Raw genomic sequence first — 23277 nt, 5'->3', positions numbered from 1 at the left:
GCCTTGTGCAAGGAGGAACAGCAGTCGCACTGCCAGAGCCCTGCAAAATGACCTCCAGCAGGCCACAAATGTGCATGTGTCTGCACAACCAGTTAGAAATCGACTTCATAAGGATGGTATGAGGGCCCGACATCTCACAGCCCAATTGGACGCAGGACACTTAGCATTTACCAGAAAACAGCAGGATCGTCAAATTCGACACTGGCGCCCTGTGCACTTCACAGATGAAAGAAGGTTTACACTGAGCATATGTGACACATGTGAGTCTGGAGACTCCATGGAGAGCGATCTGCTGCCTGCAACATCTTTTAGCATGACCGGATTGGCAGTATGTCAGTAATGGTGTGGGGTGGCATTTCTTTGGAGGGCCACACAGCCCTCCATGTGTTCACCACTGGTAACCTGACTGCCATTAGGTACCGAGATGAGATCCTTAGACCCTTTGTGAGACCATATGCCGGTGTTGTTGTCCCTAGGTTCCTCCTAATGCAGGAGGCCCGCCTGTTTCCTAGTCCTTAATCCAATTGAGCACATCTTGGACATCATGTCTCGCTCCATCCATCAACATCACGTTGCACCATAGACTGTCCAGTAGTAGATGGATGCTTTAGTCCAGGTCTGGGAAGAGATCCCTCAGCAGACCATCTGCAACTTCATCAGGAACATACCTAGGCGTTGTAGGAAGGTCATATAGGCATGTGGAGGCCACACACAATACTGAGCCTCATTTTGACTTGTTTTAAGGTCATTACATCAAAGTTGGATCAGCCTATAGTGTTAATTTTGTGTGACTCCAAACCCAGACCTCCATTGGTTGATAAATTAAATTTACATTGATGATTTTTGTGTGATTTTGTTGTCAACAAATTCAACTTTGTACAGAATAAAGTATTATTTTTTGAGCAGTGTATAACCATTTATTGAAGACACAACATGTGTCGAAGTTGATCTGGCTTCTTTATCAAGTGTCACATATAAACAATATCACCACAATATACATTTATAACATTCTTAAAAAAGTATCCACAGCCATGGCACCACAGTTTTATTCAGTGATAGATATATTTATAGAGATAGTCATCTTTGTTTCAGTTAGAAAAATTCTAGTGAATTCCGAAAGCAAGATAAATATAGCCTGTGTTTTATCACTGAATGTGGTGCCATAGATGTAAAAAGATATCTTAAATAGCATTGGGAAATTATTTTAAATGACCAGATTCTTAAGATATTCGTAAAACCCTAATATTATTTTTCAAAAAACAAAAAGCCTACACAGTCAATTGGCCCTGAGTAGATTACGGAAAATTACAGACTTACCTAAAATCTCTAACATTGAGGGCATCAGCACGATATGTTGTAATGTGAACAGGTGCTTGTGCTGTTGCTATATACCAAAGGTTCATGTGAGAAATATGGACAGCAGCTATCCTCCTTGAAGACGTATTTTGAATCATTGTGCGATGGTGTGGGCCCTCTCCGACACTCCCTGTCCCTAATTTACAGTGAATTGGTGTTGCCGCCCGACCAGGACCCCCCTCCGTTCCTGACTAAATGGGAAGAGGATCTGCAGTTGACGTTGACCCAAGCCCAGCGTACAGATATCCTTACTCTGGCGCATAAATGCTCCATTAGCTCACGTTTTCAAGAGGCTGGCTATAAAATAGTCTCACGCTGGTATAGGGTCCCCGTCAAATTGCACTCGATTTGCCCCGAAGCCGATCCTACCTGTTGGAGATGCGGACTTTCGGAGGGCATGTTCCTGCATATATTCCAGTCTTGTCCCACACTTCTCGGAGAACCTGCTTCCCCTGCTGACTGAGGTGGGTTTGGGCGCAGTCTCCTCTGGGCTCTTCTTGTGCCATTTTGTCTCCCCTTATCTGTAATGTCTTGTCTTATGTTGCCTTCATTGCCCCCTCCCCCCACCCTCCCCGTCCAACCCTTTTGTTCCTTGCTCCCCCTCCCCCCCCCCTTTACTCCTATCTTTGCCTAATTTCTTGGAGTCACGTTAGGCTCCGGAGTGGATTCACTCCATCTCTTCTATCTGGGTATGGGGGTCGGTGACGGGACACCCGATGTCTTTATTGTGCCTTTTAGATAGATAGATTTAGATAGTTCAGTGACACGTTACAGCTGTACCATCTTTCATACAGTTTTTTTTTTTACGGGTGGCACGTTGTTCAGTTTACGGAATACTATCATTGTGCACTTGCTCTGCTTGTGGGGTTGCGTCCCCTTTTGCTGACCTGCCATTGGTGTTTGTTAAATAAAAGAATTTATAAAAAAAAAAAAATATGGACAGCCGTGTCTCTATTCATGAATATGCAAAGTGGTATTATATGTGGTGTGTTTTATATGTATTCGTGCAGGGGATATTTTATAGATTGTAATTGATGTTTCATAGATTGAGTGTATTAGCATTTTGGTGCAGGCCCATAGCTGATCCAAGTTAATCGTATGGATTTATTGATTAGCTTGGAGTCAGGCTGTCTGTTTACCCTTTGTAAAAGACCAAAAGGCTCTCTTCAAGGGGCAATAAGTATGGAGCTGTAAAGGAGATGGTGGAGTAGATTGTGGCTAGAGTGTTGAGATTGCACCTCTGAGGCAGGCTCACTGACTCCATGCCAGCGGGGGGGGGGGGGGGGCTCTCTTTAAGAAAAGGAATAGGAATATGAAATATTCCATATTTTTGTACAAATAAAACATAGAGCCACAGAACCAATTTCCTAGCGTCGGTTATGATGAGGACATCGCAGGGAGTCAAAACATGGCCTGTATACCTGTCCACATCATTACATAAGGGGTATCTCACTTTCTGAGTGTCCGGGGCATATCATGTTTGGTATGCCAGGAATCAGTGAGATATGAAATATGAAGAGCGGCTGCTGCCTGTACTGTCGATATGATGCCTGGGAAAGTATCCTTTCGATATTCCCAGGTGTGTTCCCCTGAGGACTTAGAGGGGTGGCTGAAGCTCTGCCCAGAGGGGCGGAGTCAGAGATGTCAGGTGACGCCCCTTAGGCCAACCCTGTCGATCTTACATAAAAGTGAGAACTAGGGAACAAGTAAGTGTCACAAAGTTGGGGATTCAATCGAATTGGTTTGTGCACCACATTCTAAGCCCATATCCCCTAGGAGGGAAGAACCTATACAACACATCCCTGTGCTAAGTATTACAACTTTCCTATTTTATCCTTTTTATTTTCGTTGTTTGCAGTGTCTGTATGTCTTTTGTGAACGCTTCTTTTGTTACCAAGTACAGTCAATTTTAATGCATTAAACCTAAAAGTTTGCTGGTTTGTCTTGTACCCTAAAATGAACCTAGTTAGCGCCGTAAGGAGTGCATGTGCCTGCTTGTAAGTGGAACACTCTTGGGGTTCCCTGTCTCCCCAGTAACGTAACAGATAGGGTGGTGGCAGCAAAGTTGTGTATGTATGTTGTGTTTGGTTGTCTGGCCGCAGCTGATGGATCACGTCTATGACAACAGCCGGTGGGTCCCAACATAGCAAAGTTCTGTGTGCGTGTTTCGTGGATGTTTGTCTTGCAGCGATCGGTGGGTCACGTGTATGACAGCGACTGGTGGGTTCAGATACAGCGAAGTGTCGTGTTTGTGTTGGCCAGCGAGCAGGCAGTGTTCGTGGCCAAGTGGGTGTCTGGTGTCTGGGTGCAGGTGACGATTTACGCTCAAGTTACGGCCCAGGAGCAGGGCGTAAAGCATGAGATGAATCGACCTGTAGGGCTAGTGCAACCCAGAGGAACCCAGAGCCGCCAAATTCCTCCGATCCCCTTGTCTTGTCTTCTCCCCTTTTGGTCCTTTTTAGGTCTTTCCCTTAGTTCTCTCCTCCTCCTAGTCACGGGAAGGCGCAGGTTGGCCCATGATCCCTGACAGTTCACAAGCAGACATTCTCTTTAACAATCACAAGAGAGATTTTTCCTCCACCCAGTTTGTGGTATACTTACTAGAGTGTCCTCGTAATCTTCAATACGTGGGCCGCACAGTTCAGACAGTGCAGTCCCATAAGAACAAACACAGGTCTAACAATAAAAAAACAAACATTTTTTTCTTATTTAGATCCCAGTCATCTGCGTTTCCCTATTTTGGAACACGTTCCTGATGATAGGATCAATATATATAAACAGTTAATCAGCCGGGAAACCTTTTGGATTTTTAGATGTTAAATTTTGATACCCCATGGATTAAATGAAACCTTCTTAATAGCCATTGTACAAGCCACCTTAGGGTACTATTACACGGAACGATTATCGCTCCGTGTAATAAACACAACGATCAGCCGATGACAACGATCATTGGCTGATTGTTGATATAGGTTAGAACCTATGTTTGTCGGGTGCCGGCGACTACATTAGTTAATCTACATTACCTATCCACGCTCCAGGGCTGCTCTTACGGTCTGCTTCCCCCCTGGGTCCCGCACGCTCTAGCTTCAGAGCGGTCCCGGCCTGTGATTGGCTGAGCAGCCTGTCAGCTGACAGGCCGCTCTGAAGCTAGAGAGCACAGGACCCGTGGAGAAGGGGACCGCAGGAGCAAGGACATCGGTAACAATGTCCTTGCAGCCCTTGTTAAACGGTTATCGGGCCGTGTAATAGGCCCAGTAAACGAGTGCCGATCTAGCAGATCGCTGCTCGTTTACAGGTATTATCGGGCCCCCATCAGCCCGTCTAATAGTACCCTTAGAGTTAATCTGAAGTAGGTGTCAAGTAGACCAGCTATCATCACCTTCCATTGCAGTGGTGTTGTAAATAAGAAACCCAGGTGGCTACAGACTGGAACCGTATCGTCTTAAGTAGCAAATCCAGGCTCTGTTTAAGATCTGACATTTGAGTTTGAGTTGCTGTGGGGTGACACTCTGTCCCTATTGCTGGTGTCATGATCTGGGGGCCATTGCATATGACAGTGAGTTACCCCAAGTAGGGACAGTAACTGATTAGTGATATGTGCAGGACATCATTTGCAGGTAGACGCGTACCAACACAGAGAAAGGGTTTCCCTGAAGTGTCTCCAGTACTTATCAGCTATATGTCCTGCAGGAAGTGGTGTATTCGTTTCAGTTTGACACTGCTCTCTGCTGCCACCTCTGTCCATGTCAGGAACTGTCCAGAGCAGTAGCAAATTCCCATAGAAAACCTCTCCTGTTCTGGACAGTTCCTGACACCAGGTGATTTGAAAGAAAAAAAATTTCACCGGAGTACCCTTTTATTTGTACATGTTTCCCCAAGAAACATATTCTTTACTGTTGGAATCACTTGCATATGTCATCTATGTCATCATTGCATTCACACATATGAAGTTTTATTGAATTCCAACAGCTTGTTCTTGGTGCATTTTATTATTTTTTTTTTTTTTTAGCAATTAGTATATTTTAATTTGTTATCAAATGACATTTAGTCATCTTCTATTGAGACAAAAACTACCTTAAAGCATAAAATAAGTATTTTGCTCTTGTACTTTAGATCTTTGGATAAAAGTTGTCTAAAAGTAAAGCTTGACATGAACATCAGTGTCACTTGCAATATAGAGAGCCCTGATATTTCTTACGTTCATAAACCACATGAGGCTCAATTAAATACTATTTTTGAAGGAAACAATAAATATAGAAGTGAATTATATTAATAATTAAATACCTGTCTTAAAGCATTGACAGACTCATACTGAACTTTAGGATTTTGCAATGACTATATCCTGAAGCAAAATCTTCAACTTAAAAATAATAACACAGTTCTATATTTCCTTTATAGTTTTAGAAATGATCAGATTCATAGGTCACAAGGAAAGGCTCATACAAGCTCAAATTAAAAATGGTGCCACATTTAGACAGTGTGCATCACATTCCCCAATTGTTCCAGGTACATATGAAAATTTATTTCAATGGGGTACTCCGGAGACAAAAAAATATGTTTAATACAATGCTTTATTAAAGTTGTTTTACTTTGTAATATAACTTTATTTAAAAAATGGTTTTTTTTCCCCCGATTCATATTAGAGATTGGTTGGCATTTGAATACTGGTGGCTGACAAAGTTGGATAAAGCCCTCGGGATGCATTCCTAATTCATATATAATTCCATTGACTGGCAGCAGTAAAAAGCAACATGGCCCCCTCTGCTGAGTGGTGATTGCTATTACTGCTTACTCTGCTTCTCTAGCACATATAGCAATCACTGCTCACTGTGCACAGGCTGCCGGACACTGCGATATTGTTAGGGAGCCTCCTCCCGTGTACTATATACAGTATACGGAGGGAGCAAACCCTGGTCTGCATAACAATGACAAAGCTACAACAGAACCGGGGACTGGGAACTGGAGGGGAACTGCAGTTTCTCACACAGATATTAGTGGCAGTAGGGGGCTGTGTTGCCTCTTACTGCTGCCAGTCAACAGAAGAACATATAAATATATAAAAAAAAAAACTATACATTGCTTTAATAAAGTTATAGTACTTTGTATAATAACTTTATAACTATGTCTTAGCGATAAAAAAAACCCCTCAGCCTCCAGAGTACCACTTTAGGCTCACTGAAACATGTAATGTCACACAATGTCACTAAATATATATTTTACATTAGCATGTTATAGGTGTACAGCATGTCTGGTTCGACTAGGCATCTCACAGTTATTCACCACTGCCCAGCTAACTTGCTATTAAACAGCTCGATTACTGGCCAATCACTGGCCATGGCGCTGTCCCGTCTCAGCAAGTGATTGGCTGAGCGGACTCTCTCTTCATTCACCGGCCAAGACGGGACAGCACGATGGCCAATGATTGACTAAGCAACCTGTCATTTCAGAAGTGCGGTAAGAGAGGAACACAGGAACAAGACAGCAGGACACTGGGGGAACGTAGACAGGTAAGTATAATCTTTATTTTTTTTCTTTAACTTGGCATCAGCCGTCAACTGTGTATCATAGATGTAGCAATGTGTGGTTGGCGACCGATGACTTTATAAAATGATGAGTAATGATCAGCTCATGATTGGCTGATCGTTGTCTTTATTACACAGGGTAATATCTGCCCGATTCTGCTTGTTTGGGCAAAATCATGTTGCAGTTCAAGCAGCATCTCTGGTTGTAATTATGTATATCTGAGCAAACTTATCACAGTTCAAGCAGCATCAGTAAGCATGTGTAGCAAAAATAGTTGCAAGTCTGTAAATACTGTTACAATCATCAAAGGCCTTTGCTGTATGTATAATTCTGAAATACAATATGGCTGTAAAGAATATTGTAGCTGTGAGGAATTGCAGCTGGACTGGATATTATATCCAATGAATGCCAATTCTTGTTAGTTCTAAGGGGACATAAGATACAGCTGGTGGCAGTGCACCTCTCACCAGTCCTGTAGGGGCATTCCTCCTTGTACGTTCTGGCATCCTCTGTGCATGGGGAGAGTGAAACTGGTAGCCTCTCTCTGGTATTGTGCAGACCTCAGTTCTGCAGTGTAGTGCCTGAGCTGCAGGAAATAGGTGCCAGGCTTGGATAATTGTATGCAGGATTTGTATGCCAAAATGTACTGGGTATGCCAAACACGTTTTAAGGTACGTTCCCCTTCATCAGTGTACAAACAGAAAGTATTCTATTCTTCTCCTACCTTCTAGTGAGCTGCACCTACTATATCCTTTTTTGGAAAACTGCCACTGCAGTTCTTGTGCCAAAACCAGAAATGGATCCAACAGGAAAGAGAAAAACAAGTCCTCCCTTAATATTTTCCATCCCATTTTAATCCACTTCTGGCTTTGGCCCAGAGACTGCCATTTGTGAAACCAGCCTTAGCCTTACATGCCAACTGCTTATACATACCTGTATGTGCAGATAAGGGTTTCTAGTGACACAGAGGTAACTTGACCCTGTCTTTCACAGCATTTTACAGACTTTGGAATCAACAATTTCTGCAGACTTCTTATGAATTATAAAACATTTACAAGGTCATATGAAATTTACATTTACAAAATAGTCAATTCCTTTAAGTGAATTCCAGACAATAACCATAACAAGTGGAAGTAATGCATGTTTAATATACAGTATAACAAGAAAACATGGCTGTGACACTTGTCAAGGGCTCTGGGCGCCATTAAGAATTTGCTACTTTTCTATTATCTTTGTGGTTTTCTTGTTTCTCTTTATCTTGGTTTCTTGAAACATTCTCTCATTAAGTTGTTTTGCTTCTAGTTCACGTTCCAGTATTTCTCTTGGGAAGAGGCTTCCCTCATCAAACACGGCTTTCAGGGCTACAATAGTGATAGAATCACATTTACATTATTCATGTGACTGGCAAGAACCCAAAAAGTCTTTATTAACACCAATGACTGTTAACTGACCCAGTTTCACATTATTATCCTGTCTCTTATCGCAGACAAGGTGACATTTTTATATGACCAAGGGCAGAAGCAATCCAAAGTGAAGAAGTTGTTCAGTAAATACAGTACATGCCATTAGCGGGATGCTTCCTTCTCTTTCCTTGCACACATTTCAGAATATATTACAAATAAACTCTAATCTTCAGGATTATCCTTTTAGCAAGACAAGAATTCTCAGTATCAGTATGTCTTTGCCATAAATATACAGGGTGGATTTTCAGCTTGTTGTTATAACAAGGGGAGATAAGTATTGCAATTAAACCTTACCCCATATCAATGCAGTTAGATTTTTTAAAGCTTCAAGTAAGATGCCTTTGCGACATTCCCTCCCCCTCAATATGTTACTATATATTTCTATGTACTTGCTGTTCTATATGTTACTATATATTTCTGTGTACTTAATTTCCTATTTGTTATGTACACACTCTCCTATATGTTACTATATATTTCAAAGAAGACAGTTTCCTTTATGTTACTCAGGGTTGTAGCTAGGGGTTAAGCCTAGGGGGGGGGGGGGGGGGAGTCTCAGTGGGCCACCAAACGATTATTTTACCCATAGGGAACCTCAGTAGATGACAATGCTTCATAAAGGGTATTTCCTACTACATTATTCATAGTGAACAGGGACTGAGAACTGTGGAATATACTTTCTACATTTCACATATATAACCATATAAAAATTAAAGGGGTTATCCAGCATTGCAAAAACATAGCTGCCTTTTTCCAGAAACAGCGCCACTCTTATCTAAAGCTTGGATGTGGTAGCACAGCTCAGTTCCACTAAAAGAGAATGGAACCAAGTTGTGATAGCCCCACCCACCAACATAGGTCTCCTACTCTATAACTAAGGGAGCAAAAAGACATACTTACCTGCTGTGTGGTTGCAGCACTGTAGTCTTCTGATGTCAACTCTCTCCCTGCTCTGTGAGCGCAGGAGTGACATCACTCATGTCCAATAGCTCTAAGGGAGGAAACGGCCTCTTGTGGACACACAACAGTCCTCTTGTGGACATTCACAACAGTGATTGGCAGGGTGGAGAGCCAATGCTCTCCTTGCCATGTCAATCACCTTGCTGCGTTCAACTGTATGTTCTCCTCGCATACAAGTGCATACAGCTAAATGGTCAGACACAACATTTGATAGCCGTGCAGGCCCCCCAGGAGCACTGGTTGCTGGCCAGGGGGCACCTACAGCCAATAGACATTTGTTAAGTCTGTCTGCAAAAGCAATAGCTTTTGGGGACAGCATTAACTAGCAAAATCTTCAGTGGGCCCCCTGCCTGTGTGGGCCCGGGAGCGGCCGCCCCCTCTGCCCCCACCAAATTACGCTACTGATGTTACTATATATTTCTATGTATTTGCTCTCCTATATGTTACTATACATTTCTATGTGCATGCTTTTCTATATGTTACTATATTTTTCTATGTAATCGCTTATCTATATGTTACTAAATTCGTCCTTCAATTACCAATAATACGCCTTTAATTTCATGATTGAAGGTTTTATAATAAATTATATTATAGCTAAGACATGATTACTTACTTTCAGTGAAGGTAGGAATTTGTACAATATTAGACGTTTTTTCTTCTACTTTCTCTCCAAAGTATTTGTCAGGATTTACAACAAAATCAGGCTTGCTCATTTCAGCAGTTTCACGCAGAGAACCTATGTTTAACAAGCTGAAGGTACCTGCCATGAGTCACATAGAACAGTCATTAAACGTACTTTGTACAGTTTTACCAGGCTTCATATTAATCACTACAGCAAATGTTCAATCTAAAATATAGCACAGTCACAAAAGAGACGTGAATTCAATTTACCTTCCTCAAATAAAAGGATTGCAACAAGTTCATGCCAGTATAGTTAACACAAAACAATGTGGATAAATTTAAATGTGTGCCTCTTGTTTTGCAAAAAAAAAAACTGGTTTAAATATAGGAGATTAGAATCAGATTCAGGCCCTGACACTTGTGAGACCCTCATACCAATCAGCTGCATTTCTCTAGTAATACATAGAGGGGAATTTATAGAAGATTGTGAGCCAGTTTTCTGGCATAGAAAAAAAGGTGTGGGAGATGTCATGAGCTTACATGGGCCAACAGATTTACTATAAATGTTATGCCTGAAATCAGCTTATGTTATGTAGATGGACGCTAATAATAATAGTGACCTTTATTAGCAGCCATCTCTATCCAAAAGTGGGAATATAGCTTATTTAGGGTCCTTTTACACAGAAAGATTATCTGACAGATTATCTGCCAAAGATTTGAAGCCAAAGCCAGGAATGGATTGGAAAATAGGAGAAATCTCAGGCTTTCCTTTATGACCTGATCTCTGTTTATAGTCTGTTTCTGGCTTTGGCTTCAAATCTTTGGCAGATAATCTGTCAGATAATCTTCCAGTGTAAATGGACCAATAATCATCTGAATCTGCCCAATTCAGCCAATTTTTTTTCTGTGTAATAGAGTCAATGATCAGCCGATGAAACGATCAGCTGATCATTTCTTTGGGCCTAGACCTAAAATCATGGGCCTCTGACTGAGCATTACTACCGCTGACCGCTCTGAAGCTGCAGGGCGCGGTGCTGGGACACATACAAAGCACAGGAGAAGATTGGGAGCATGGACAGGTGAAGTATTTACTGTTTAGGCAGGGGCTGCACGGACATCGCTAACAATGTCCGTGCAGCCTGTGCAATAGACCCAGTAAACGAGCACCGATCTAGCAATAATAGGACCCTAAGTTTGTCAGCACCAAATCACGTGGAAACTTAATTTTCCTCACAGAAAAATTCTTTCCTATTAGGCTATGTTCACACAACGTATAGAGACCGGCCGTTCCATCTCATCAGCGCGCGCCCGCATCAGAACATCCCATAGCTCACAGTGAAGCAAGCGTCCGGAGCCGCTCGCTTCACTGTGTGAACTGACAGGGTTTCCTACGGCCGCAATTCATTGAATTGCAGCCGCAGAAAACTGACATGTCAGTTATTTGCGGCCCATGCAGGATCCCGGCCAGAGTGCATACGATTTGCATACGCTCCGGCCGGGATCCCATAGAACAATAGGCATTGTTCACCCAAACAAAGTACGGTCATTGTTGCCGATGGCAACAACGGCCGTACTTTTACGTAGTGTGAACATAGCCTTAATCTGCATGAAGACCACATAACTTTCTATATTTTAAATTTTGTGGTAATATAAGTAACATTATTTGCCTCTCTATTCTATCACTATTACAAACCAAATACTAATATTGGTAACATATTGGCAGGTGCTAAACATTTTTTCCCCTTGGTTCCCTTTCTAGAAAACTTGTTAGATTATTAGGCAAAATTGTTAGGTTTCAATAAGAGAAATCCTACCATCCCATATGAATTACAGCTGAATACTGACAGCAGTCACATTAATATTCATAAAGCCTGTGATCTTCATATCTTTGCTTGCTAATCACACCACTATATTTGCAGGGTTTTACATCATGCTTCAAGGTACCTTACAAGTTTGTTGAACAGTTTCCATTGTCACAAATCAAAAACCTTCTTAAAGTAACATTATGACTGGTGATATTTTATGTATGGTAAATTATGCTGCAGTGAAACTATCATAAATTTAATATGAATCAACCACAACAAATGTGTCAGCGCACTCACCAATTGCATTTTGGACAGAATCCCTAATGAAGTTTAAATGCAACTTTTCTTTTAGCCCATTTCTTTGATATTTTCTGCCCAGGAGTGTGTTTTCCCATGGGCTATTCCTAAATAAATAATAATAATAATAATAATAATAATAATAATAATAATAATAATAATAATAAAAATGAAAAAAATACAATTCCTACAAAATATTTGTATCCTCCGTTCATGCACAATCAGCATTAACCACACTAAAAGGACCAGAAGGAACAAAAATTAGAGGAAAACCTTTGAAATGTAACCACCTCTTGTTGGATATAATATTGTTGAGTGTGAACTAGAGCACATATTTTGACTCTTATCCTATTGTGTGCCAGTTCTTAAATGGTGAAGTGTAACAGAACAACAATGTCTTCATAAAAAACCAAAACACAAAAAATAAGTGGCATTGTTACAGAATTTTGGCAACCCTACTGGTTTTGGTGATTTCTTTTGTTTCGTGAAGAAGTATATTTTTCATTTAAGAAGCACTTCATCTTAACCCCTTCAAGACTGAGCCCATTGATGCACAGATGTCCGGGTCAAATTAATGCAATGTTCCTCCCCGTCTTCTAAGAGCCGCTTTTATTTTTCCACCAACAGGGCTGGTGGGGGTGTAATTTTTTTGCACCATGATCTCTAGTTTTTATTAATATCATATTGCTGTATAATAAAAATTTTAATCGCTTTTTATAAAAAATTTTCTGATAAATAATTTTAAAAAACCTGCAATCCTGGTGTTTTTTTTCCCATTTACGCCGATCACCATGCGGGAACAATAATTATATATTTTAATAGAACGGACAATTCCGCATTTAATATATCACATATTATATAATATGTCCATTTATTTACTTTTTAAAAAAAATATATGTTTATTTTTAAAATGGGCAAGGAGGTATATTAAACTTTTATTGGGAGGGAGTTTTTAAGGTTTTTTTTAAATACTTTTAAAAACTTTTTTTTAAATACACTTTTTTTTTTAAACACTTGTATTCACTTTAAAACATGCAATCATTATATATATATATATATATATATATATATATATATATATACTGATTTATGCTATGCCATAGCATAGATCAGTGTTATCGGCGATCTGTGCATAGAGCCTGCCTGAGAGCAGACTCTATGCACAGAATGCTGATCAGACAGGATGGAGGTAAGTGGCTTACCTCCGGCCATTGGTACAAATGATCGGGATCCCCACAGCTAGGCTGCAGGGGTCCCGATCAGTCAGTGACAGGAGCTTGTCATGTCATCTACTACTTTAAACGCCGTAATTGCTACAAATCGCTGTGTTTAAGGAGTTAATGACAGGCAGCTGATGTCATTATCCTTGGCTCCCGGGACACTGATATGTGCAGGACCGCTCTCACATCAAACCACTCTGACAGTCAGGAATGTACATATACGCTACTGCTGCACGAGGTATGTGCAGCAGGAACGTATATGTACATATTGCTGACGTGAAGGGGTTAAAAAGTATGTCTTTAAGTTGTGTTAGTCTATCTAGATGTTAAAAGACCTGAAAGCTTTGGAAACAACCAATATTGCTGCTTCACAGCTTTCATTGGAGTTATCACTTAGGGGGAGATTTATCAAAGGGTGTAAAACAGCTCAGCTTCCAGCTCTGGTGAAAGGAAAGAGGAGCTGTGATTGGTTGCTTTGGGCAGTTTGCACCAGTCTAAGTTTTACACTCTTTGATAAATCTCCCCCCTTAGTGTTTTAGATCCTTTAGTGACAAATATATCAGATAATCTATACAGTAATATAGGAATTTTGAGGATATTATAAGGTTGTTCCCATATGTTAGACTGCTGTACCAGGAACGAATGCCTTCAGCTTCTCAGGTTGTTATAATTTACTAAAACTTTATTGGATCATTGTAAAACAGATCATACATGATCCAATAAAGTTTCAGAAATTTTAATTGTTGGAGGCATTTGTTCTTTGTAAAGAAGTCTATTACCACCAGAGTCTTCTGCCTTAGGTGCTTCAGTTCTGAAACCTATATCGGACTTGCATACACTTATGGTGAGCTAACTCTTCTACTTTTGGACTTATTTGTTCCCACAAGTTGTCTGAATCAGTTCATTGGTCCAAAGCATAAGTCAACAGGAGGCACCAGGAACAGGTGTAGCCCTGGAGCATGGCTGAGGATGTAAGCGATAAATCAATAGTAGCCACAGAGGAGCTAAATCTGTTCCAGAGATACAGCCAAGGATGTAGCAGAAGTAACAGGGACTAGAAGAAAATTAGATTACAGCAATAAGAAAACGGTATCCAAAACCACTGGATGGAGTGTACTTCAGAATTAGTGTACAGCCAGTAACTTGGCTACAATTACAATGTACAACAAATTTTAACTGGGGAAAAAAAAAGCGACCAATCCTGGTTATCTTTATTCCATATAACATGCTGATTCCAAATCTATATTTAGTTTTGCTGTAGCACATCACTTTTTTTGTAACCTTGTGAAAATCTTTAACAATGGTATTATATGGTGCATACTAGCAAGCCTTCTGAACATCAAGTGACATTTCATCACGAAATATACAGTGATATCATAAATCCCACAGAAGATTAGAATAGTTTTTTAAGAATAGTTCTCCAAAAAAATGAAAGAAGAGCTCTGATAGGTTGCTATGGGCAACAAAGAAAGTTTTAAACCTAAACAGTTTTCATACACTTCCCCCATAATTTTGTTGCTATTAATAACCAAGTGACGTAACATATTTATGTAGGCCATTTACAGAACACCAGTCTACATAAAAATATAGTTCCGAACAACAAAGTGACATATATCATGCAGGCAGAGTTTACTCAGTAGTGTTATGTATGATTTATTGTAGCCCCAAAAAGTGGCTACTCAGAAAATAGACACGCAGAGTTATCTTATATATGATTACAAACAGTATTATGAAAAAAGACAATCTGCGTGATACATTGAATTAAAATCAGTTGTTACTTACTTAAAGGGCAACTCCTCTTTATGTTCAATGAAGAGTTCTAAAGCATGATTGTCAGACTGTTCTGCAATTTCATTCTGGGGAGAAGCCATGCCCCCTGTTGTTTCCTCTATATTATCTAACTCATTATCACCTTCAAGTATCAAGGAGCGTTTCTCGATTCTCCAATGTTCTTCCTAAACAACAGAAGACATGTATAAATTAAATAAAGGAAACCTTTACCATGTTTGTATTGATTAGATTCTCCAGAGGATCGCTAACAATTCTTCAAGTGGAAGGGTCACTGACTAGCAGGGTTTACCACTTGCATTACATCAGTGGTGTACAAGTATTCTAGGAGCTGGAGATGGCTAATGTGATTAAAAAGACTGAGAATGACTTGTTCTTCACCCACAAAGCAACCCATGAATATAACAGCTTTATTAGTATTTCTAGGAGCTATATCATGCATAATGTTCCAGACTCACGAGTATCTTTAGATATCCTGACATATATTATTAAAAGAACCTTATCTTACATATATATATATATATATATATATATATATATATCTACCACACTACTTATGGTATTGGGGGGGGGGGGTTACTGTACTCCTGTTTACTGAATGGACACGGTTATTTTTATCCAGTGGCCAAATTGTGGATATCCGTTGCCAAAATCTATTATACCTTGTAAATCATCTTCAACTTTGTGTGATATCAGATAGAAAGATTAATTTACAAAAATTTAAAGGGACATAGTCAAACAAGAGGTAAGGAAATTGCAAACATTGGCCATCTCAGGGCTCCAAAGGTGGTTTTGGAGGCCATGTGAGGTTCAGGACTATTGCAATAGGCTAATAGATTATAATGGCCATGGAGTAACCATCAACATATACAATATAGTAATGTGGTGGAAGGGAAGAATCACCATTAAAATGGTAACTGTACACACTGATATGTAATGGAATCCTGTGTACACTACCCAGGGGGCATAAAAAAATAGCATCCATATTAACAAGCTGAAGAGCTGGAAACCAGAATGACTGCACACATCCCCGCTTCGTGATGTGACAGATAAACACCTCTGGTGCTCCTTGTCTCCACAAACAGGAGAATCAGTTAACATGGCCAATGTAATTTCCCCCGTAGGATGTCTGATGGCTGCTGTCCGCGATTAGATCTTTATGTGGTCCAGAGGAAAGGAATATTATGTTAACCTGAAGAGGGGGGAATTGCTTAAGACATTTCTAATACACCTGCTTTGCTCCAGTACTATGATTTATATGACTTGTGCACCAAGCATTGTGGTCTGATGCATTTATACGGACAGATCTTTTCAGAATTACTTATCTAATAAGAATGAGATACATCAGGTATACAAGTCTTTACCTGTCCAAATACTCCAACTGGATTCCCAAACACATCACTGACAAATAGGCTGCAATCTGCAGATGCGGAAAGGATGAGGAGACAATGGTTATGTGTGCATGTCTCTAGGTGTGTGATGCAGTCACTGTGTGGCTGGAATGATGTCACCAATGGCGGAAGCTCCACGGTCTTCTTTTCACTGTCATCAGTACAGTACTCCTGTGGCACAAGAAACATAAAGATTGAATGCTAGCAGTTATGATTGCTAGATTTGTGGTGCTGTGTAAAGGCATTGCAAACGATTAGCAATCTCACTGATCAGCACCCATTTATGTCCCCTGTGGCCAAGAAATCCACTTGTCTAAAAGGACCTCTGGGTATGCTTACACAACTTGTGTTAACAAAACAAAGAATGGCTGGGCAGCAATAAATGATTAATTACTGCAATAAACGGATGCCCTAATGCTTCGTTTACACAGAGCGATAATTCACCCGATTGTACGATTAACAATATCGAAAAACAATGTTTTTTTTAGAACGATCAGCGTTTAGACAGAATGATATATCGTATGGAAAAATCATTTTGTGATCGCTTAAGCCTATCTCGCACATAGGTAAAATCAGTGAACGACTGTTTACACAGAACGATCTGCGATTTTTTTGCGAACGATGAACGACGATTTAAGAACATGTTGTAAGATCAAAATGAACGATTTCTCGCTCGTCGCTTGATCGTTGCTGCGTTTACACATACGATTATCGTTTAAATTCGATCGTTATCATGCAAATTCGCACGATAATCGTTCCGTGTAAACGCAGCATCACGCAATGAAATAATGCAACATGGCAATCAAAATAATTACTTTAAATAAATGATGCATTCTTCATTGTGTTACTGCATGCGTGAACACAGCTGTATTTTTCAACCAAAACCTGGAGTGGATTGAAAACACAGAAATGCTATGTTCACACAATTTTTTGGTTGAGTGGATGGTCGTCATTTAAAGACAAATACTTACCGTTATTTTAAAACAACGGCCTTCATTTACCATTAAATGGCAGCCATCCACTCAATTTCAACAGTGTGTGAACATAGTCTTTCTGTGTTTTCAGCCCACTCCTGGTTTTGGTTGCAAAATACTGACCAAAATACTGAGCAAAAATATTGGGTGGGAACATAGCCTTAAAGGGAATGTATTACCTAGATCTTCTTTTACTGATTAGAGTCAAAGGCTATGTTCACACATAGTATTTCTTTCAGTCTTTTTGTCTTTTTTCAACCAAAGCCAGGAGTGGGTTGGAAACACAAAACTGTCTAAATCTCTCCATTATAATTTTGCCTTGTCAGTTCCACTCCTTATTTTGATTGAAAAAAAGACTGACCAAAATACTATGTGTTATAATAGCCAAATACTAAAACATGTTTTTTTTTTCTAATCTGTTTCCATTTTCTGCCTTTTGCTGCCATCTTGCCTGAGCTGTTTTAACAGCATTTAGTGACATAATTTACTGCCCCATAGACATAGACGACAATAGACAGGTCCTGTTTCATTAAGATGAATGTGAAACATTACTTAGCGCACTCTGTGACCTTTAAAGAAATCATTACACATAAGCTGCTATTGTCTTATACTGGTGCCATCTACTAGTGTCACCTGTCACTGTAATGCAGTACTTTGAAGCACTGAATTATTTTATAGTATAGATACTAAAATGGAGAGTTAGAAAAACATCACAAAAAACTTTTAAAATTTCCTTTAAAAGAAATTGTGTAATCAGAAATGGACCTATTTTTTGCTTCAAATTTTTATGTTATACATATTTTAAGGGTACAAACACACACACCTTATACGCAGCAGATAATATGCTGTGTATTTGGTGTGTGTGTTTGTCCCCTAAGAGTTTTTTTTTTAATTTCCAATTTACTATCTATACTATAAAATCCTGAAATTGTGCAATTTTCATGCGGCCACTGTGCCCAATTCTTCCTGTTCTGTACAGAGCATTTTCCACTAATCTCTTCCTTATCACCACAAACAGGATTACAGTAATACATGACACCTGTATATAGATATAATGGGATTAGACTATTCACAAGGGGTGATGCCTTCCCCTTTCCTTACACAATTAAGTCTGCACAGATCACAGAGCATGCCTAGACAAATCTCCCACATTAGTCAATAGGGTCAGCTGTTGTCTAGTGTTCCTATATCTATAGGGGTTTTCTTTAAGGCATATCTCCAATACGCTTTTTAAAAAGCTCTGTCAATATGGCTGCCCCTTAATAATGTACTTAAGATTAGATTAAAAAAAAAAAAAACTCATAAAAAAAAAAATGTGCATAGTCTTAGCTAATAACTCCCCCCCCCCACCAGAAGTGGTGATGAAGGGCAAGCCTTTGCTTTATGTAAAACAGGAGTTACCTTTTGAATATGCAACAAATTAACATTACAAAGAAAATAATTATTATGGTTAAGTTGAATATGGCAAGTTAGAAAAAAAAAATATAACAAAGAGAAAAATAGAAGGCCCCTGAGGAATATTTTATGCAACATTTGTATGAAGAAAAAGTTGATCCGGTAATATTCTAACTAACAAATTGTTAGCAAGGTTGATCTGATTGGTTGCTTCTAAAGGCAACTTTATTTCACCTTTGTACCAGTTTGTTATAAATATTCCCAGCTGTGCTCACAGAAGCTTGTGAACTACACACAGGCCTGGAAAGAGCTATAGTAAGGACATGTACATCATGGTTGGAGTTTTTTTTTCCTGTTTTCCCAGAACATTTCACTGACTTACAAGGTCAGCCAACATTAGAAAATAAAACATCAGTCAATGTAACAAATGCTTCATCACCCTTCAGACCCCAAACACATTACAGAAGAGATTAAAGAAATTTAGTACAATAGGTTCTACAAGATTACAAGGGACGTGATGTGAAACTAAATGCACCAAATAAGCCACAAACAATTTAAGGTGCAGTAAAAAAAAACTCATGTTGGTTAAAGATTTTAAGAACATTTCCTACTTGCAAAAAAATGGTATAAATGTAAAGAAATAATAGTAAGGACTTGACTTTCTATCAGTTAAATTGTTAAAAAATTCCATTAAGCCATTTTCTCTGCATATGTTGCTGGTTGACAGTCTATATGTCTATAACTGTTCCGCTGAAGTGCACTTTAATATAGATGATCATTTGCTGCAGAGCTCTATCTATAGTTCCCCTTTTATTGTGGTTATTTAAGGCTGTGTCCACACACATTGCAGTGTTATTGCTTTTTGTAACTAAAACAACACCATACCACAACAGTACTGCAATGTTTGAACAAAGCCTCAATGTCCTACTGTCCTACAATATTTATTTAACTTTGGGACTAAGGGATTTTCCCCCCATCTGCCTTCTTTGTTTTACCGTCTTCTCCTTGGCTATGACCATCTTATGACATCTTCTGAGAGGGTCAAGCATGCTCACCTCAGTTGCTTACATTGTTTCGTGTTAGCCTTTACTGGGTATGCATGCAAGAAGGTTGTGGGAATGTGCTCTGTTGCATGGTAATAGCAGGCTCACAGTTTAGAGAGAAAAGAAGGTGGTGATCAAATCCATGAGGGAGAACAACAATACAGTGATGCAGATCATTTTAATTTTTAAAAAAAAATTCTACTTATACTTACATATATATTTGTGTGCTTCATATCTGATTTTACAAACTTTGCTAACAACTTTGCTTTCTTGGAAAACCCTTTAAAATGTAAGTCTAGTTTTGCAGTAAATCACTATTTCCCAGGATCAGGTTAGGTATTTATTGTATGCAGTAGGATTTTAGATTACCTGTATGTCCCAAACTTTGATCCATCCATCAAGATCTCCTGTAATGAGGTAATTGTTTGTGTTGTCGATGGTCATTACTATGAAACTTGCACCTTCGTGAGCTTGAAATTCACCCATCAATTGGTTTCTAAATATATTCCAAAACCTAACATAGCCAGATCCTCCACAAGACACCAGGTTGGCACCACCTGTACATGAGATAATAGTAATGTATTATGTGCATACAGATCAAGGTAGATATTACTGTATTATGCTGCCCTACACACACACACACACACACACACACACACACACACACTCATGTTCTCTTTGATTTCTACTGGGCTGGACCAGATCATAGAGTTGAGAGATCTCACAGAACCCTTTCCTGTTATCAGATGGACAGTATTACTTGAATGCCTGTAGGTAGAAAAGGTGAAAGGAGAAGTTCGACCTCCGGGTTTGTTTTAAAAAAAGGCAGGGGCAGCCTGGGCTCGCCACTCCGAGGCTGGTCCTGCCACTCACCATGGGCATGGGAAGAGGTAAGTTAGGACTCCCTATTCCATTCCCCCCTGCCCCTGCTGGCTGACGTTTTTTTGACAGGCTTTAACAGATTGTAAAAAAAATGTAAAATTTAAATTTGCCAAAAACTAAATACAGCCATGAAAATGCACACCAAAAAACAAAAGTTCAAAATGTACATAACATAATGTAATGACCTACATATAATGTGTATTTTACTTAACTTAATTCAACTTAATTCCCTCTAAATCACCCCCTAACACACTTAGGGGGAAATGTAACTGTATAGCCTGGCTACCTGCACTGTATGCAAATCGAGTGCATCTAGTCAACTAAACTGCACCTAGTCATGGTCCCTGGGCATGGTTTGGCTGTAATTATCATGCTATGGGCATGATTTACTGTTCTTTTTCATTTTGCATTATCTAGAAGCCATCCTAACAATGCAAAGCAGCGCCAACGACATATTTGCTCCGGCGGATATGCACAGTATTCTGTACTGCGCATGTCCCAAATAGCCTCAGACTTGGTAGTGGAAGTTAGAGGCTTTTTTTCAGACATGCGTAGTGCTGCAGGAATAGGGCACAGCGATACTACGCAATTCCGGCAGAGCTAATAGGTCGGCACTGGTACGCATTGCTAGGATGGCCTCTAGATAATGCAGCATGACAAAGAGCTGTACCCAAAAAGGTATGATTACAGCCAAACCACGCCCTGGGAACATGACTAGATGCCCTCGTTTTGCATACAGGAAGGGACTTGATAAGTAAGTTTTTGGTGTACACATGGCGGTAGCCAGGCTAGATGGAAGCTGGAAGCCTGAGATGGGTTACTGAAGTGGAATTGTTAAGAAATGATCATTGAGATGCCCCTCTTTCGGAGAATAGTCATTAACCAGTGAGACTGGAGTCCTAAGTTGGGTATCTAGGCCAGGCCGAAAGGCACTATGTTATGGTTCCTAGAAAATGCCCATGGGAATGTCGAGATGTTGCCCCTCTAAATCAAGAGAAATGACCATATTATTCTCTACTCTCAACAAGATGGCCTTAATCTCCTCAGATTAACTCCTCTGCTCAGCTATCAACCTTCTCTCCCTGACTAAGACACATTTTCAAATTGAGCAAATAACCTCCTAGAGCAAACTTCACATTTTCTCCTCACACACTCTAGCTGTGATCCCCTCAGGTGTTTCTCCTCTCATATCTCACCTCAAACTCACTGGTTTCCTGTCACAACTGAACAACTGTGTGGAGCTTATTAGGTAACCCTTCCCCTTTCCAGATATTTACACTTTAGATCTTTTCCAACTAATGTAATAAACCCAGGAGACCATTGGTGGCACTGCTGTCTAACTAATTGGTGTAGGTGTGTGTGGCATGTAACCCATCTTTAGACCTTCCAGAAACACTGGTATTTAAAGGGGTACTACGGTGCCTAACAAAAAGTGCTCTCTGCTTTATGCATGCCAATGCAGAGCTTGAGCACAGTGCGGAGACAGTTTAGAGGCATGGAATAAATCACTTGCCAATGTGTGTGTGCGCAGCAAGGGAATTTATTGTAAGCTGCATTTCAGGTGGTTTGTAGCTTGCTCAACCAATCTGAGCTGAGAAAGTAACATCATCTTACGACATACAGCTGGGGGCTGACCTAGCTAAAGGACAGACACTAGGCCAACTTCCAGCTTTGAATAAATTATGTGACGTATTGTCACAAAATGGCAACAGACAAAGTGAATAAAGGGGTCAAGGCGCCATGAGAAAAGCAAAAACTACTGAACTTCCGACAGGGTTGTGGGAGGCTGAAAAATGGATAATGCAGGCATAATTGGTAATGGCATGGCATGACAAAGTTATATAACTTTGTCATATTAGGCCAGAATGGGAGAGTACCCATTGAGGAAACACATACTGTATAACATATTACACTAATATTTTCATAACTCCCTTCTAGGGATGGTCCGAACCTGCCGAGGTTCGGGTTCGTATGAACCCGAACGCTCGGCAGCAGATCCCCGCCGTCTGCCCGCTCCGTGGAGCGGGCGGATACAGCGGGAGGAACGCCTGGAAAACTGGAATACAGCCTATGGCTATGGCTGTCTCCCAGTTTTCCAGGCGCTCCTCCCGCTGGATCCGCCCGCTTCACGGATCAGGCAGACAGCGGAAATCATTACCGAGGGTTCGGGTTCGTACGAACCGGAACCGAACTCGGTTCGGACCATCCCTACTCCCTTCATAACATTAGTTAAAAAGCATTTAATCAGCAAACAGGCTCCAACCTGGGACCAGCCCCAGAGACCAAACTCGGGTACACTACATTTGGACAACTAGTTATAAAAAAAAAGAAAAAAGTAACCAATAAAGTTAGATTCAAAAATGAAAAGGCAGGACAATGGAAATATGTCTAGAAAGCCTGTTGGGCTATGTTTACACGCTGTCTTTTTATGCTCAAATAAAGGCTGACAAATTTATTTAAAATGTTTTCAATCTTCTATGATTCCCTTTGAAGTCTATGCAAGCAAAGGTCATCTTGTCACACAAGGGGACATTTATAAACGTTACAGTAGGGGCCCACGCC

General features: G+C 40.1%; 1 protein-coding gene across 2 annotated transcripts in view; it reads right to left on the bottom strand.

Annotated features, from left to right (window-relative positions):
- Nucleotides 1-8022: 8022 nt before the first annotated feature.
- The window catches only part of WDR49 (WD repeat domain 49), an 81892-nt gene continuing 66637 nt past the window's right edge, over nucleotides 8023-23277 (bottom strand). For both annotated transcript variants that reach the window (XM_069973826.1, XM_069973827.1), the window contains 6 exons: nucleotides 20203-20390; nucleotides 16395-16592; nucleotides 15025-15197; nucleotides 12023-12129; nucleotides 9913-10059; nucleotides 8023-8240 (listed from right to left, as the gene is read on the bottom strand). In XM_069973826.1, the coding sequence (XP_069829927.1) occupies nucleotides 8095-8240; nucleotides 9913-10059; nucleotides 12023-12129; nucleotides 15025-15197; nucleotides 16395-16592; nucleotides 20203-20390 (959 nt within the window). In that variant the 3' untranslated portion in view covers nucleotides 8023-8094. The remainder of the gene's footprint in view (nucleotides 8241-9912; nucleotides 10060-12022; nucleotides 12130-15024; nucleotides 15198-16394; nucleotides 16593-20202; nucleotides 20391-23277) is intronic.

This window comes from Dendropsophus ebraccatus, chromosome 6 (assembly GCF_027789765.1).
Source record: "Dendropsophus ebraccatus isolate aDenEbr1 chromosome 6, aDenEbr1.pat, whole genome shotgun sequence".
NCBI lineage: Eukaryota > Metazoa > Chordata > Amphibia > Anura > Hylidae > Dendropsophus > Dendropsophus ebraccatus.
Note: the sequence above shows the minus strand (reverse complement) of the source record. Positions and strands in the feature narration are given on the sequence as shown.